At 41.9% G+C, this 18,414-nt stretch overlaps 1 protein-coding gene across 1 annotated transcript in view; it reads right to left on the minus strand.

The window, feature by feature from the left end:
- The window catches only part of PKHD1 (PKHD1 ciliary IPT domain containing fibrocystin/polyductin), a 271,783-nt gene that overhangs the window by 117,388 nt on the left and 135,981 nt on the right, over window positions 1–18,414 (minus strand). The window contains exons 46-49 of the mRNA XM_065834370.2: window positions 15,367–15,502; window positions 13,323–13,569; window positions 2,141–2,318; window positions 1,444–1,639 (exon numbers count right to left, since the gene is read on the minus strand). Coding sequence (XP_065690442.2) covers window positions 1,444–1,639; window positions 2,141–2,318; window positions 13,323–13,569; window positions 15,367–15,502 — 757 coding nt within the window. The remainder of the gene's footprint in view (window positions 1–1,443; window positions 1,640–2,140; window positions 2,319–13,322; window positions 13,570–15,366; window positions 15,503–18,414) is intronic.

Here is an 18,414-nt window from a genome sequence, read left to right on the forward strand (position 1 = left end):
ATAAATTTCTCCTCATGTTCTTTGGATGATTGTTTCTCTCTGTATTAAAACGAGAAACAACAACTAGCTCTTCGTATAATAAAAATCAAGATGAAAGGAAGGTAAGAGAAGGACTAAAAAGTATCTGTGATGGAAGAGTTACATGTAACAGCCAAATCACTTTGTCCCAGTCTTCCTAAGATCATTATCTTCTCTGTTTTCAATAGTAGTAAGAGGCCAAGAATTGCCATCTCTGAGCTATCCAATGTTGGCCTAGTTATGAATGATCAATTCAAGATGTCCAAACCGTAAATGGTTGACTTGCATATTTGAAAGAACAAAATTTACACTGTAAGTAAACTGAATAATAGTAAAATCCCTGTATTGGTTCTTTCAGTAGGTAACTGGCCACAGAACCAGAGACGGATGCAGCAAGTGTGGCCCTCAGACTGAGGTTAAGATATGGGATTCCCCATTTCTCATCAAATGCACACTGGGTGGTTTTCATTGCTGTCAGATGAAGCTCAGGGGTTGCCTGCCCACATTCCAGCTATGTTTTCCTCTCTGCTGTCCCACTTATTGTTCTAGTTGCTCATTTCTAAAGAGATCCTATATAAGAAAGCCATCTGAATAATATCGCGTAGGTACAAATCACGAGAAATTTATTAAAGCTAATATTAAATCAGTAACAAAATTTTCCGTTACTGTGAAAATTGTTATCTTTCTACTTTGGCTTCCCTGTATGACAATCATACAGGATAAACTATTCTTCCCAAAGGCACTGAAATGTTTTTGTGATTCCAGGTTCTACTACTATTTATTATGGCAACAATCGTTACCTTGCCTTTTACATATAGAACTTAGACCCTTATAAAATCATTTGCTTGAGAACATGAATCACAGTAAGTGTCCCAAATTTAAAAGAATAAGGTATTGACAACCCAAATAAATATCAGTAAATATCTGAATTTCTTAAAAAAGTGACTACCACACTTCTAGATCTAGTGTACAAAGCCAACATACCCAACTTTAAAGGTCTACGACACCTTTGAAAGTTTACAGGAAAAATCCTTGCTCAATAATCCTATTGCCTTAGTGGGCTCAGCCTAGACAGACTGAGGATAATTTATTAATGTGATATGGGACCATCTCACAACAGAGATCATTAGTGGAATTTAACGTGTTTTCCTCTCCAAAACACCAATTCAAATTCAACTGATGTCACGTTACTCTACTATTCATAATACATTCCTCCTGTCAGCACAATAGGCATCAGACAGATTGCATAGAAATGAACCTGGTGTGACCTATTTGACTGATGATTTTGAAGGACTTCTCACTCAAGGAAAGATGGCCTTGTGTTTCTAAGACTTTGTGTGGTTTGGGGGTTGAAATTAAAAAGGCATCAGCTCTATCACCATACTTGAACTAAAAGGTACATTATATCCCTCATATTGCACTTACCCAAATAGGTTAATTTCCTCAATCTGCTGTCAAGATACCAGTCGCAGCTCTTATGATGAGCATATGAAGGCAGCGATTGAAGTGATTGTCCGGACCTTGTCCCACAGGACACCGTAACCTCAGGATGATCAGGAAGGTCCTTGTGTTCCACCAGCAAGTAATTCCCAGCCATGAAGTTGCTAAATGTCACTGAATACTAGAGAAGAGGAAACTAAAGTGAACATTTCTGTCTCTGTGATTAGAGCTCCATGGAGTGCAGTGTGAAGGGATAAAGGGGATGGTGCTTCTCACATGCAATATATTCTTTTGTAAACTATGTATTGGAAACATGGAAGAGAGATGTAAAATTAAGCAGAAGGTGAATGCGGACAAAATCAACTCCCCTCATCGCCCTTAAAAGGTACAGAGGAACAATGCCTTCTGACAACCATGCCTTGGTATGTCTTACAGTAGTATAAATTTTGTTGATCCTTAAGAACCACAGTGAGTTTTCATCTAAGACATCCAAAGTTATCTTCCTGCTCCAAGTTACTACTGAGAGCTTCAGAAACCAGGTCATCATATCAAAGCCCTACCTATAAATCTACCGAGATTTTCTCAGCGCATTTACTTTGTTCCTCTCTCTGCTCATGCGATTAGATGAGAACATGATTATCTCTTCCAAGTATTCTGAAACTATAAAAAATGCCTGTGTTACCTTGAGCTGTTTGCTGACCAAAGAGTTGTCAAATGTCAATGCATAAGTCTCTTTATCCAAGAGGATAACCATCCAGCCATACAGATTTGATAAAGTATCGGGGACATAATTGACTGTGGTTGTCTTATTCCTACTGTCAGTCACAGTTAAATTATAGGGAATGTCTGGAGCCTCTTTTCTGTAGGAAAAAAAAAAAATCACATTTTTTTCACTGAACTCTGTCATTTTGCAACCTTTACAGTTCTGTTTTTGTTTGAATTACAGTAGTATATGCTGCTTCTCTCTCAGAACGTGACTATGTTTGTGTAGGTCTTTACAAATATGGTGAGAAACAATCTCTGAAATGCTGTGAAAAGAGAAAGAGAGACAAAGGGTAGAGGAATAAAGGCACAGAGGAGAAAACCTTGTGCCAAAGCAGAGCAATGGCAACAGCCAGGGTGCCAACTCCTATTCTGTCTGGCTATTTCCCCATCTGCCACACCCAAGAGCCTCAGGTTCAACTTTTAGGATCTTCATCTTCACGAAATTTGATAAGAGTTTTCTGGTTACTCACTCACATCTGAGCAGTCAAAAGGTTCATCAGGGCCCTGCCAGCACTAGACATTCTTATAAGGAAATTTGGGTTGCAACTGCACAACTGAAACTCGTAAGTTTTTTCCTGCTTCTTGCATCCTTCACATTATACATGGGAAATTGCTCGGAATACACATCCCAGGACTGTGGATCTAGTTATCAGCTTAGGAGAAACTTTGCTGGCTTGCCGGTTACCCTGAGGCCATGGTTCTGCCATGAAGATGAATGCAGCAGATTTATACACGAGTCAAGTGCTGCTGTAATATCAAGGTAAGTTGGCAAATTCACCTTGAGTCCATGTAGTCAGTTTTGAAATTTGAGCTGACATTAATCTTATAAAAAACCCATACCAAAACAAAAAACAAACAAACAAAAATAACAAACAAAAAAGATCTCTTTTAAGCACAGCTAAAATAGTTTTTCTAAATTGGAGTATTGCTCTACAACTAGAAATCTCAGCATATCATTCATGAGCCTCAGGTTCAACTTTTAGGATCTTGATCTTCACAAAATTTGATAGAGTTTTCTGATTACTCTTGTGTAAGTAAGCCATATCCAGTTTGGAAGGTTGGGTCATACACTAAAACTCATGTCATCCTGCAATTTGCCTGGCTGTACTTGCAATTTTTGGTTGTTTTTCGTCTTGCTGCTTTGGAGATATCTCATAATTACAATAGCAGTCATCTTGGAGGATTGCCTGCAGATTTTTTTCTGTGTCTTTTAAAATCAGTTCTTTTTTTTCTGTTTATTAGTTTTAGTTGTGTTTGTTTGCTTTTCTGGTGGTTATCACTTTGTCAAAGGACTTTCTGGTTTCCTAGAAACATTCAGCTGAGAAACAGCAATGGCAAAGAGAAGCGTGAATCAGCAAGGAATCGCTCAACCAGAAGATATTGGCAGACCAATGAAGCTGACTGGAAGGAGTTTATAAGGCTTAAACAGCTTTTGTACTACTAATAAACCTCTTCTTATAGGCATTAACTGGACCAGGATATTAGGCTGCTAATTAAGCAAGTAAATGACAACAAGCGCATTATGGCCAGAATTATCAGCACCTGCACAGGTATTCACGAAAACATTTCTAGCAGCAGAAGCACAGCACACAAAATGAGATGAAACATTAAACTCTCCCATGCATCAGAAATCACTTTATTGATTTACAAAGATGCACAACACCACAGCAAGTGATGGAGACTCAGCCTCACCCTCTGTAAAACATAAATCTGCATGGTTTTGCTCTATTCATTTCATTCTTTGTCACTGGAGAAGTCTGATGAGACAGCTTGAGTCGCCTGTCTCAGGCATTTCTTCCCAGTACTTTCAAGAAGTTTTAAAGACATAGAAGAAATTCTGCTGTGGTATAGGGAGGGATATAGGGGTATAGGGAGGGACACAAGAGCTACAAGACACATGATTGATCTGTCAGCAAGTTGGTGGCAATCCCACACTAGCTGTGTAGATCCACTAGCTAGCAAATGTGAACACAAATTCACTAAATAGTGATGTAAATGTGAACCCAACTCTGTTGGACACCAGTCTTGATGAGAGGTTATAAAAACACCCCAGATAAAGATATTAAACTAGACAGCTAACTTTCACATGGCTACAGTGAAGTGAAATACATCTTCAATGGAGAATTTTTAGTTTGAAAATTACATTTTTTAGTGTCAGAAAGCCTTTATGAGGAATAAGTCTTCACATGTTTTCGCATCATGGTAGTCTGGATTCGCTGACCTTCACTTGGAAGTTTGTTCATGACCCAGGAAGGAAAGGAAGCATGAGATATCATCATGGCCTTAAATCTCTGGGGTTTCCTTGACCTGGAATGTTGTTCCCTTGTCTTTTACATACCTTGCTCGAGGTGTTGCGACCCACAACCACAGACCCCAATCCTGGTGGAGGGTCAGCTCACCAAAACAAAAATTTGGGCAACATGAACCATTTGTGGTCGTCTCGGAGCAGTGGGTCTGTATGCCAGAAGCCTCCCCTTAGGGAGGATCACTGCCTAAGGAAACCTCCTGGGTGGAGTGCCTCAGGGGTCAGTGCTGGGGTCGGTATTATTCAATATATTCGTCAGTGATTTGGATGAGGGAATAGAGTGACTGTCAGCAAGTTTGCTGATGATACCAAGTTGGGACGAGTGGCTGACACGCCAGAGACTGTGCTGCTATCCAGAGACCTGGACAGACTGGAGAGTTGGGTGGGGAAAAATTTAATGAAATGTAAAAATTTGGAAAGTGTAGAGTCTTGCATCTAGGCAGGAACAACCTCAGGTTCCAGTATAAGTTGGGGAATGACCTATTAGAGAGCAGTGTAGGGGAAAGGGACCTGAGGGTCCTGGGGACAGCAGGATGACCATGAGCCAGCACTGGGCCCTTGTGGCCAGCAAAGTGAATGGTACCTGGGGTGGATTAGAAGCGGGGAGGTCAGTAGGTCAGAGAGGTTCTCCTGCCCCTCTACTCTGCCCTGGGGAGACCACACCTGGAATATTGTGTCCAGTTCCGGACCCCTGAGTTCCAGAAGGACAGGGAACTGCTGGAGAGAGTCCAGTGCAGGGCAACAAAGATGCTGAAGGGAGTGGAGCATCTCCCGTGTGAGGAAAGGTTGAGGGAGCTGGGGCTCTGGAGCTTGGAGGAGACTGAGGGGTGACCTCATTAATGTTTACAGATATATAAAGGGTGAGTGTCACAAGGATGGAGCCAGGCTTTTCTCGCTGACAGCCAATGGTAGGACAAGGGATAATGGGTTCAAACTGGAACACAGGAGATTCCACTTAAGTTTGAGAAGAAACTTCTTCCCAGTGAGGGTGGCAGAGCCTGGACCAGGCTGCCCAGGGAGGTTGTGGAGTCTCCTTCTCTGCAGACATTCAAACCCGCCTGGACACCTTCCTGTGTAACCTCAGCTGGGTGTTCCTGCTCCAGTGGGGGGATTACACTGGATGAGCTTTCCAGGGCCCTTTCAACCCCTGACATTCTGGGATTCCCTGATTCTGTGATCGGGACAGCCTTGCCATCTGGTTTGGGTGAGTGATAACTTACTAGATATATCTTTGTATTTTCCTCGCTGGGCCAGCAGTGTTTTCTGTGCTTAAATATAAGCATGTGTATTTTCTTTAATAATTCCTTCCCAGGCTCCGGCAAGCATGTATCCTTAATATAATTCCTCACTAAACACATGGGTGTATTTTTCCTGAGGTCAAGAATGGCTCTGGCGTTGTTTATTGCGAGTGCGTGTATACACACTGTGGATCTCCATTATTCTTATTTTGCTGTACCCCAAATAATTTTCTCAAGTTGATATCCAAATCTGTATTTTATATTACCGGAGTACTAATTAATTGTATAAATCCCATTTCCCATTTTCCCGGACTTTCCTGGACAGAATAAAAGCCTGTTTCGGACCTTGTTGTCTGCCTAAAACTAACTTTGGGGTCCCTCCGTGACAAGGTCTGTAGAGAAATTAACTGGTACAAACCAACAATAAGCCTGACACTACATTCCCCTTGAAAGAATGTCAGTGTGCTTGGATTTTTTTCACCTCTATGCCAAACCGACACCAAAATGGAAGTACCTTACTAAGGGAATTACCAGCCACAATTAGCACCATTTCCATTTGCCCTAAATAGCCAGCGATTTCACTGTGCCCTAAATAGCCACCAATCTACCTCTCCTTAATGTTAATGAAGCAGACTAGCACGCACACATGAGTATTTCTAATTCAGAGAATCCGAGGGAGCCTGAATGCATCATTAACACAGAGAGCTTCATTATCAGGGGAAAGAGCCTTCCCCTCTACTTCCCCTGGCTTTATTTGAAAGAAACTAGGAGGCAACGGTCTTAATGCAAAATTAACCCTCGCTTTAAACTGCTGGAAGCCTTTACAAAGTGTAAAGGGGGGAAAAAAAAAGAAAAAAGGATGACTCACTGAAAAGCCTGTATTTTTATATTGAAGCAGGTTTCAATTAAGGAGCAATTTGTTTTAGAAATATAGCAGGATTACTGGATAGGACTTTACAGTCTGAGCCACAATTTATCAATTGTGATTGTATAAACTGTGATGTAATTTAGCTGAAGTGTATTGTGTAGAACTGCTCAACATAGACGAGCCACAAAGGATTTGTTAAACCAATCGATAACATCAAGTAGAACAAATATTAACTCTCCTGTTTATGATTACCATTAACTTACTTATCCTGAGTCCGTACCTCTGTGTATGAAGACAGACACTGTGTTTAGCTCTAAATGTTTTCTTTTTGATACATTTGTGTATAATCCATTATGATTATCCCTCTCCAAAACAGGAAACAATATAGCATTGAACTTCAAACGGGACACCAAATGTTTATAGCAACAGCCTGATTTATTGTTGGCCAAATAGAGGCTGATTCCAAATTATGGCCCTACCAAACACTTTACAGGTTTAATGCCGGGCTCAAAACCAGTTATTTTTATCTTAGTTGCCAAGAGTTAAGAATTTTCAGCTGTTTTAAGTAAATGTGTGTATCTTCCTTGAGAGACATGATTCAAGTCTGCCTTATATTATGAATCCTTTCCATCAGCACATTTTTGCACGTATGGGTCTTCTCAAAAATAATTAGATCTTTGTCCCTGATCCTGAGCAGACACTATGCGATAGGTGTCCTGAATGTGAAGTGGAAAAAGAACTGAGATGACCTCCCAGATTGGGTTGTGACCGACAAGCTGAGATGGTTTCATTCAAAGTAACTTTAAGTTTGGTACCCCTGGCTTTCAAACCTCTCTCTGTTCTTACATCAGTTCCCCAGCTCCTACAGTTTACAGGTTGATATTTTAAGGAAAACTAAAATCAGATGTAAATTCTGAGCTGGACAGTGGCTGGTAAGCAAGCAGTTCAAACAGTGCAAGCATAGGAAATATCTACAGAAGACCACTTTGTCACTCCACTCATCCCATGTCAGGCAGAGATCTAAAGCATCCAAAGCAGATCTGAAAATCTGACTTCAGGTACTCTGGGCATAGTTTTGCTGCACATCCATTGCTCACTTGCAGTCCTCTACAAATTAATACAATTTTAAGGCTAATAATATATTCGTTATGCCAGCTGGCATATCTGGCTTGGATCCATCCAGCCCTCAACAAGGATCCAACCAGATTGTCAGGCTTCTCCTTGTAAGCAATTGAAGTGCAGGACTAACAAATTCTGCCTCAATGCTAAATATACCTCCCTGTAACCAGAAACACCCCAAGCAATGGTCAAGCTGATGGAACAGACCTGGAGAAACATCTTCTCTTGCATACTCATCAGCCTGTGCAGAATGTGGCTTTCCTGTCAGTATAAGTTGGGAAATGACCTATTAGAGAGCAGCATAGGAGAAAGGGACCTGCGGGTCCTGGGGACAGCAGGGTGACCATGAGCCAGCGCTGGGCCCTTGTGGTCAGAAAGGCCAATGGTACCTGGGGTGGATTAGAAGGGGGTGGTCAGTAGGTCAGAGGGGTTCTCCTGCCCCTCTACTCTGCCCTGGTGAGACCACACCTGGAATCTTGTGTCCAGTTGTGGCCCCTCAGTTCAAGAAGGACAGGGAACTGCTGGAGAGAGTCCAGCGCAGCCATCAAGATGCTGAAGGGAGTGGAGCATCTCCCGTGTGAGGAAAGGCTGAGGGAGCTGGGGCTCTTGAGCTTTGAGGAGACTGAGGGGTGACTCATTCATAGTTATCAATATGGAAAGGGTGAGTGTCAGGAGAATGGAGCCAGGCTCTTCTTGGTGACAACCAATGATAGGACAAGGGATAATGGGTTCAAACTGGAACACAAGAGGTTCCACTTAAATTTCGGAAGAAACTTCTTCCCAGTGAGGGTGACAGAGCCTGGCCCAGGCTGCCCAGGGAGGTTGTGGAGTCTCCTTCTCTGCAGACATTCAAACCCGCCTGGACACCTTCCTGTGTAACCTCATCTGGGTGTTCCTGCTCTGGCGGGGGGATTGCACTGGATGAGCTTTAGAGGTCCCTACCAACCCCTGACATTCTGTGATTCTCTGAACCCAGGCTGAATGCTAAATGGAAAGGTGTCCTACACTGGGAAGCAAATTTCTCTTTGTTGCTTTGGTGGGATGTCTCAGATGTCAGAAATATAGTGCAGTTAAGCGTTGGATCACTGAAGTTCAGCTGATGCATTGGCTAATTGAACAGTCAACAACCAATGATTCAATATTTGCCTTCCACCTTATGCCACAGAAGCCCTGAAAGGTCTGAATTCTGAGGTCAAGTGAAGGTGTGAGCTGCCCCGTCTGTGGACACAGTCAAGTTACACAGGGGAAATACACGACCAGAGAGCAACTGAGCATGTACACATTGAGAGAAGAAGTGTGATTGCAAGGGTGCTTCGCAGCAGGTGAGTGTTCATCTGAAGTAAGTAAATACCAAAGGGAAAGCAGAACTGGAGTAACCATTTGAACTCTCTTCAAGACTCCAAGACATGGAGGTAGGGGGTACGCTATTCTTTTCACACTAACCCATCAGCAGCGGCTGGGTTTGCAGCAACTGAATGCATGCACGACAGGAGAGGATATTAGACCAGATTTAGGAATTAAGGCTATAAAGAAGAAAGTTAATCTTTTCCTCTGCAGCAGGCTAAGAGGAGGGCAACAATAAAAGACTTGAACTATAAGACTGGTGTTGAGCAAGTCCCAGGTTTCTGCAGTGAGAAGGGGGAAGCAAATGAAAGGGAACAACAAGAAAAGAAAAGAAAACGAGAAAAAAACTTCCTTCTGGTGTGCTCAACCTCAAAGTGTTTGGAGTCCCCTTTGCCACAAGGTGCTGCCCGGCTACCGATTATTCTAATGCTCTCCTCTTGTAAAAATTCTGCATAATGTGAAGAAACTTTTAAAGTCACTTAATCATGTTATGACAATTTTTTAATGAAAATTTGTTTTAATATTAATAGAGAGTCATATTTTCATGATAATATGGGTAGCAGTGGCATTTGGAGCAGCCGTATCTAGCCTGCGGCCATGCTGTACTGTGTCGTGGCATAAGCTGTTCTTCAGACTACTCAATAACTTTCTCACATATAAATTTATAAAGACTTTTATAAGCTTCAATTAGATTTTTAAAAGACATAAAAACGCTCTTTAAAGGGTGCTTAAGTGCCGCATTATTTTAACTTTCAAGTGGACTTTGTGAAGAAGATTTTGTTACAGCAGTGCAAGCTTGGAAATGGATCCGCACTGCCCTGGAAGTTGTTGGGTGAAGCAGTTCGGAACAGAGAGTCAAGAAATGCTCAAGATACTTGTTTTCTCTAAAAAACTGGGTTTCTAAGGTTTCTCACACCTTTTTTTTTTTTTTTCCCCAAACTTACAATTTTTTTAGGGAAAGTACTAATACATATACTCTGGTAGATTAAACAACACAAAAATAAAGAGTTAATTTGCATGCACTTGCATTTAATTGCCCACATTGTAACTGTTAAATAATTGAAATGGTCCCAGACATGATTTTAGCTTGTGCCAACCAACCCTATCCTAGGGATCTTTCCTAAAACATGGCGTTGATGCTACTTCCCTGATATTTTGGAGGCTACGAATGCCAACAACACAACCATGGCCAACATGGCCAAGCCTTGTCAGTTGCCTTCAGGATGATGGAATGAGCCTGAGGTTGCTGGGATAAAGGTTGTCATACCAGAACTCCCATCCCAAAATCCATTGCTCACCTCAGCCTTTAAGATTTTTGGAGCAGAAACTCAGGGGAAACAAAAACCCATCATCTCAAGCCCCTCCATGCTTTCTATTGAAGAACACAAAGAATGCACCACTCTGGACCACGATGGAGATATTGAGCCCAGGAGATGAGACTGTTTTATGCTGTTGCCTGAAAAGTTCACCTCGTACATCAAAATGAAGATGCTCTTCTCCTGTCATTTTGGCCTGATGATCAGCAAACGTGAGTTCAGTGCATAAAACTTGGGCTCAGAGGCTTGAAATCTGTTTTTCACCGCTTGTTTTAATAGCACCCCTGTTTTACTGACTACGAGGACTTACCATGAGTGGTAAGTACAACTAGGAGCTAGCAAGTTACAGACCTGACAGGTAGCTTGGTAGAGCACAAAAGAAGGATTTCTGGATTTCTTCCAGAGCAATTTAAAATCTTTGCTCTTCAGAAACTAAAGAAAGCCAAGCAACGGTACTTCCATCTTTTTTACTGAGATTAGATGAATCCAAGATATTGCACTGCTTGGAAATTCTTCCTGTCACCCATCTATCTTTGCTATCTCTGCTCAACCTCTGCCAATTGCACCTACTCATCTTTTGTTGTGTTAATCCTAATCTATTCACTTTTATTGCAAACACTCTTCAAATACATCTGGACAAAATTCACCCATACTTTTTCTCCCCTCACATCCTCATTCTTTGGTTGTGCTGCAAATATTTTATTAATTGGCTTTCATCCTTAATCCCCTCCAGCTCCTTTCATTCCCCACCCTGTTCCTCTGCAAGTTCCATCATTTTAGAGTTCTGTCTCTGTGACCAGAGTCTCCCTGACTCACCACTTTTACTTGGTGACCAGCTGACAGTCTTTCAATTTAATGAGATGGTGATTTGGCTGGTGGGAGCTACTCAAGAGAGAGGATCTGGAAGCAGCACAGAGAGGTTGCTCATGGTCTCTTGAGTTTCTCTGTTAAGTACATAGTCCTTGAGAGGACAAGATAACACGTGGCCTCTGCTACTCCAACTATCTTTGATCTAAGTCAACTCCCAGCTCATGTAAATGACTAATAAAGAAGGAAAAAGAAAACTTGCTCGAAATAAAAGGTTGATTGAGAAGTGCCCAGCCTTCGATATGACTAATCTAAAACTCTTAAACAATTTACTAGGAAGTCAAGATTTAGGTGAGGGCTCAAACATTTCCAGAGTTCAACAACAATTGTGCAGATGAACTCCCATTTGTATTTGCTCTTTAATCACCTTTTGATGTAAAGAGGAATAAGGTGTATTGAATATGTTAGCTGTCGTCCATTATTGACATTTACATTGTGGCAGCATCCAAAAGGACTCATATCCCACTACAGGCAACGTTGTGACAAGCTCTATCCACCCACAGACCATCAATCCAAAGAGCTGTTAGTCCATATAGTCAAAGTAAACACAGGCTAAAAAGGCAAGTGATTTGCCTAAGACCTCACGGTTATCTGGTCCAGTAAGACATCTAGCACAGTTGTATTTTGTCTTCTACCTAGCACTCTTTTTGTTAGATCAGAATGATTCCAAACTCTTAATTCATAATGGTTCAGGTTTGTACTTCAGAAAGAAAGTAAAATGTTGAACAAGGAACTGGGAAGTGAAAATGATCATGGGAAGAAAAGTAGGAGTGGTGTTTAGTTTTGCAAAACCCTTTCCACTCCCCTTTATTTTTATACAAGGAACTTGCAAGTGTCCTTCCTGGGCAACAGAAGTGATGGCAGTACTTTGCTGAGGAACAAGTCCAGCCTAACATACAGCCACAGGAGTGGGCTGGGACAGCACTTGGGATCTGTATGATCATCAGAGCTGATGATTAAGTCCTGGCTGCATCTCAGGACTGGGTTATTGCAAGTGTGGGATATGAGGCAGCGACAGTAGGAGGCTGAACTGTAAAAAGCTGTTTTCTATCCCTCAAAAAAAAAAAAAAAAAAAAAAGAAGTGGAGATCTCTTACAAACTTAGACATGATTTACTGGAAGTGTGAAGAGATACCAGCAAGGAGGGTGTGTAGCCTACACGGTAAGACATGGTAACATCTCATCCGCTCATAGCGTATGTAAGTCTTGAGTTTTTCTGACATGGCCTGGCCATATCCATATGGTCAAACTCCTTCAGCCTCTGAGACAGCATGAGGACATCTAACCTGCCCTGCTGGAAATGGTTCCTTGGGTTGCACTGACCTCTAAAGTCTACCCATGAATTGCTTGGGTGAGGGATAGCTGTCTTGGGTCAAAACCATGCTGTGAAAATCAGCATTCAGTTTAGGACTGAGACACCTATATGTTTAGTGATATTTAAATATGCTTTGCGTGACCATTACAGTCACTATAGCACCATAGTAAGTACAGTCGAAACCCAAAAGGGGCTGGTCAGCTAAACTGCCCAAGAGGAAGATCAAAGGAACAGGGGTATCTCGTGCTGCTTAAAATGCTCCAAACAATTAAAAACTTTGGTGTGAGAGGCCAGATCTGGCAGAGTGTCTCCAGGAGATCCTTGTCCTTCTGTCACAGAGTGACAAGCCAAGGGAAATATCACAGGGCATTCTAAGTGGCACTAAACACCTCTCCATGGGCAATCAAATCAAGGACACAGGTTCCCAGCAGCTGTAATGGGACACATTGACAGTGTCTGCGTGGTGATCGCACATGTTCTTTGGGACAACATCTGAGTCCCTATGCTCTCTTAAACTATCTGGGCAAGAACAAGCAGCCAGAACAAAAACAGTGCCAGAGACCACATAGACAGCAATACAGACTAATGCATGCCAGGCTTTTGACCTAGTTTAGGACACAACAGAGGGACAGGAGTCCTGGGACGGTGTTCAAACCCAGCAGCTGTCTCATATAAAACACAGTTAGTAACATTCATGCCGATTTTTCAGAAGTGGAATAGTTACTTACAAATAAAGAGTCATACGGTGGAAAACAACATCGCTGCCACAAACGCTGCCACCAGAAGCTTGGCTGAAGTTGGAACTGGCTGTGCAAGATTCTGGAAGGATATCTGTGGAAGGGAGGAGACGACTTCCCTTCTGCCCTGTGATAGAACCATCGAGATCCTCAAGGATGGCGGAGTGAGGAAAGGGGAAGGACACTTGGAAAGGTGAGTTGATGAAGGTCAGACGTTCAGCTCTCACTGTAAACCCACCTGCGGGGGACAAGAAACATTTCAGAAACAGAGACTGACCTCTTCAAACAGTAGACCTGAAGACATCTCTAGGGAAAAAAGATACTAGCTTCACCTTCACTTTGGAAAAATATTTGCTGAGTCAACAAAAAGCAGAGATCCAGGAAAATAAATAAATTCATGAATAAATCAATAATTAGATGGATAAATAAATAAACATGTTTGTAGGAATTGCCATTGCCATATTCTGGCCAAGTCTTACCTGTACAGCCCCTGTTGTGACAGCACCTGTGGTTAGATACTCCCTTAATCCAGATGCTGCTCCTGGTCCCACCAGCATCTCCTCAGTGACTCCAAATGCTCCTTCACAAGTTCCATCACCAAAAGTTGCCATTCCCAAAACAGTGATTCTTATAGATCCTTTCTGCCTTGTGTATAAGATAAATTCTTTAGAGATAAGGACTGCTTATGTGCGTGTGTAAATACACTAGTGTGCACATGTGCAGCACCTGTCTGAAAAGTAACTCAGGTAACTACAAGACGGAGGAATTTTCACATGGGCTAAAGCACAGGAAGTTTTTGAACACTCTAATATTGTCAAGAGTTTTAGAAAATCGTTACCCTAGGGGACGTAACAAGTCAGCCTTAACAGGAGCATTCATGCACCACAGTTGGTTACTATTTGAATATCATATTGTCATTTGTAGCCTCTCTGAGTCATATTTTACTATTCCTCCGGTCCTTTGATCTCACCTCCTAAAGTCTTTTTCTTTGTTATGTTATTGTAGGAGAGTATACATTTATATATAAATATATTTAAGAAGTAATTGCAGTTGGAACTTGCGTCACAGAGCCTTTGGACACCTCTTCAAAGCTCAAAATGATGCTTAGTTTACACATAATCTTAGGCTAATTCACCTAAGATTTAGGCTGAACTGAGGTAGAAGCTTGGCAAAATTCTGTGAGGATATTTCGTAGCTATTAAAGAAATCATAGCTCTTCAAATTGTACCTCCCAAAAGGAAGAGGCAGTAACAAATCAGTGTATAAAAACTCATTCCACTGCAAAAATTTAATCAGCGCAAAAACGAGGCTACCTTTTTCTTAAAAATATGTGCAGTATGTGACTCCAACTAAAGGATGAAGCTATTTCTAAGGGAGGTTTTCTGGAGAGAACCTGCAACCTCAGCCATTGCAGAGCAGCTAAAGGGTCAAATTCAGCTTGCCAGCAGTGACAGCAAAATGCATCACTACATTTCTCAATTCATCTGAGCTGCACACCACACATAGTGTTTATCTTGCATTTACATATTGCCATCTCATGCCTCACCTCCCTGTAAATGAAGAATAGTTATTATCTTTCAGTCTCAGCTGGGGAAGTGAAATAGAGAGAGTGACACTTTTCAAAACTACTTAGTATGTGTAACTTGCAGGTATGCAAATACCGCAAAATTTAGCTCTTGATACAAATATCGTGACAAGACTACAGAAGAAAAACTGGGGCCAGTACTCTTCATTATTATAAAGTGCTTATTACAGGATTCAACTGAAATATAGAATCATAGAATCATTTTGGTCAGAAGAAACCCTCAAGATGATCAAGTCCAACCACTAACTTAACTCTGGCGCTAAACCATGTCCCTAAGAACCTCATCTAAATGACTCAACCACTTCCCTGGGCAGCTTGTCCCACTGCTTGACAACCCTTTCTGTGAATATCAATCAATGTTTGTCTATGAACTTCTGAAGATCTGAATCTGGAATAGAAGGAAGTCAAGGGCTGTGGAAACCCTGCTAAATCGGAGTCAGCCAGACTCACCTTGCCCTTGGTAACAGCCAGAACAAGTCCTGATTGCTGTGCAAGTGTTGACATCAAAATTCCTGAAAGTTGTGTTGGAGATGAATAGTTGATACCTCTTGGGAGTTTTTAGTCCTGCTGACATACAGGTCCCACCCTGCAATGAAGAAATGAAGAATGCTGGGAAACACACCGTCATGTGAATCTCCAAATCTAACTAGTCCAGGATGCAGAATCTGGGACAATAGGGTGTGATTGCACTCTCACTCATGGTTGTGGGGCAGCATGTGCTATTTGAAGGACATATCTAAGCTATTGCTTTGCAAATTCAGACAAGTAACATCTGTTTAATTCCCCATCTGTTGTATGTGATAGTATTGCATTCAGTGCAGCGGTTGCCTTGTTTGCTTTGTCAGGGTTGTTGCGTACTTGTTGAAGTTGGACATTGGAAGGGAAAGGAAATTACACATTCCCTGGGAAGAAAGAATCCACCTGGAAGGCACAGTGAGCAGATGTGGTTTTGATCCTTTTCACTTTACGTTGTGTTGTCTCCCTGCTCTGCAAAGTTCATTATCTTAATTTATGTCGTAAGAAAAACCTGACTACTGACTAGATGAGAAAAGGAAGAGAAAAACCCACAAGTGATGGAAAACACAATGGACAAACTGGATTGTAGGCCATGATGCTGAGAAGGTGCCAGGAAGAGACAGGAGACAGGCTGGGAACAAGTGTATAGTGTGTAGTGCGTAGCCTGGGGGTAAAAGGGCTGGTAGGAATGTGTGATACTATTTGTGTGCACTATCAGCAAGTTTGCTGATGGTGCCAAGCTAGGAGGAGTGGCTGACACGCCAGAGGTTGTGCTGCCATCCAGAGACCTGGACAGGCTGGACAGTTGGGTTGGGAAAAATTAATTAAATATAACAAGGGAAAATGTAGAGTCTTGCATCTGGGCAGAAACAACTCCAGGTCCCAGTATAAGTTGGGGAATGACCTATTAGAGAGCAGTGTAGGGGAAAGGGACCTGGGGGTTCTGGGGACAGCAGGATGAGCATGAGCCAGCACTGGGCCCTTGTGGCCAGGAAGGCCAATGGTACCTGGGGTGGGTTAGAAGGGGGTGGTCAGTAAGTCAGAGAGGTTCTCCTGCCCCTCTACTCTGCCCTGGGGAGACCACATCTGGAATATTGTGTCCAGTTCCTGACCCCTGAGTTCCAGAAGGACAGGGAACTGCTGCAGAGAGTCCAGCGCAGCCACCAAGATGCTGAAGGGAGTGGAGCATCTCCCGTGTGAGGAAAGGCTGAGGGAGCTGGAGCTCTGGAGCTGGAGAAGAGGAGACTGAGGGGGGACTCATTCATGGTGATCAATATGGAAAGGGTGAGTGTCAGGAGGATAGAGCCAGGTTCTTCTTGGTGACAACCAATGATAGGACAAGGGGCAATGGGTTCAAACTGAAACACAAGAGGTTCCACTTAATTTTGAGAAGAAACTGCTTCTCAGTGAGGGTGGCAGAGCCTGGACCAGGGTGCCCAGGGAGGTTGTGGAGTCTCCTTCTCTGCAGACATTCAAAGCTGCCTGGACACCTTCCTGTGTAACCTCATCTGGGTGTTCCTGCTCCGGCAGGGGGATTGGACTGGATGAGCTTTCAAGGTCCTTCCGATCCCTGACATTCTGTGATTCTGTGGTTTCTGAGACCAATAAATAACCACTTTTGTAGAACAACTCTCAAAAGCCATAGTAAAGAATCAATTGAGAAATCCACCCTTTGTGAAAACACTCTCTCTAGTAGAAAATGTAAAATGAAATGGACTTTAATAGTTTATCACTTCAAAGAGATGGTCTTATCTTCTGTCTCCTGAAGACAGAACAGCTTCATCATGTCTTTTACTCTGAGGTCAAAACACCTGAGGTTATGGTTCTGGTCCATCTTCTTCCTAATCACTGCTAAACAGAAATCCCCAGAATTCTGGTAGCAAATTAGTCAGAAACTATTAACTTACGATTTCCATTTCTTCCATACCGCTCTTATTTTTTTTTTTTTTTAATTCATTTTATTTAAATAAATAGCAAGAAGAAGAAGGGTGTGAGATCATAATTTCTCCCTTGTATGTGCTATCTGTTTCAGGAATAAATGTTTTTCCTCAACTAGCTCCAAAAAGGCAATGAGTTTTTTTTTATGAAAGTATGGAAGAGGTTTGCTGAATATCTAAGAAACTAATGAAAGTCTTTCCCTCGGGTTTCATAGGCCCTGGATTTAGCCCTGCCACTAATGTTTTAATTGATCAAAGCTCAAATTTTATTACGCGCTGATATTTCCAGAAAACAATCTTGTTTTTAAGCACCTCTTTGAAAAACTATAAGGGCTAGGAGAGAGAATATCCAGGGTTCCCATTAAATTAATGTCATAAAGTTTTAATTGATATTAAAGAGACATCATTATTAAAGGGAGAATTACATAAATTAAGATGTAAATTATGACAAGGAGGCTCTTATCATGAGATAATCAAAGATAATCACCCCCCTGGGGTACTGCAAGAAACAAGGCACAGCTGAGCGCCTCTAAATCTCTTAACAAGTGCAACATCGGAGTCTTTCCATGGATCCTGCACACTAAAAACAAAGACATCCAGCAATACATAACTGAACCAATGTATACTATACACAGGGATGCTGCAAGGTTGAACTGGTGAGGCTGGGATTATATCTGAGCTACACACTTGCAATGTATTCACTACAGAGGTCTCTTTCTGCAAGCTTCTGAAAAAAAACTCATTTAAAACTCTTTTTCTACCAGTCAGAGAGAAAATTAATTTCATAAACAACAGTAGAAAACTGAGCAGAGCAAAAAAAAAAAGGCCTCAAAATCCTGAACAAGCAGTTGTGGCCAGTTGTAACTAGAATTCCTTTGTTATCCACGTTATTAATCTGTTAACAACCTGGTAGTACCCAAAGGACTTTGTCCAGCTCCCTACAGAAATAATGGAAGAATTAATTTATTGAATAAATAAAAATGTTACATTTTGATGCCATTTTTCATTCTTAAGTAAATAGGCAGTACCCTGTGTTCCAGGTGGA

The sequence above is a fragment of the Patagioenas fasciata genome, chromosome 3, assembly GCF_037038585.1.
Source record: "Patagioenas fasciata isolate bPatFas1 chromosome 3, bPatFas1.hap1, whole genome shotgun sequence".
NCBI lineage: Eukaryota > Metazoa > Chordata > Aves > Columbiformes > Columbidae > Patagioenas > Patagioenas fasciata.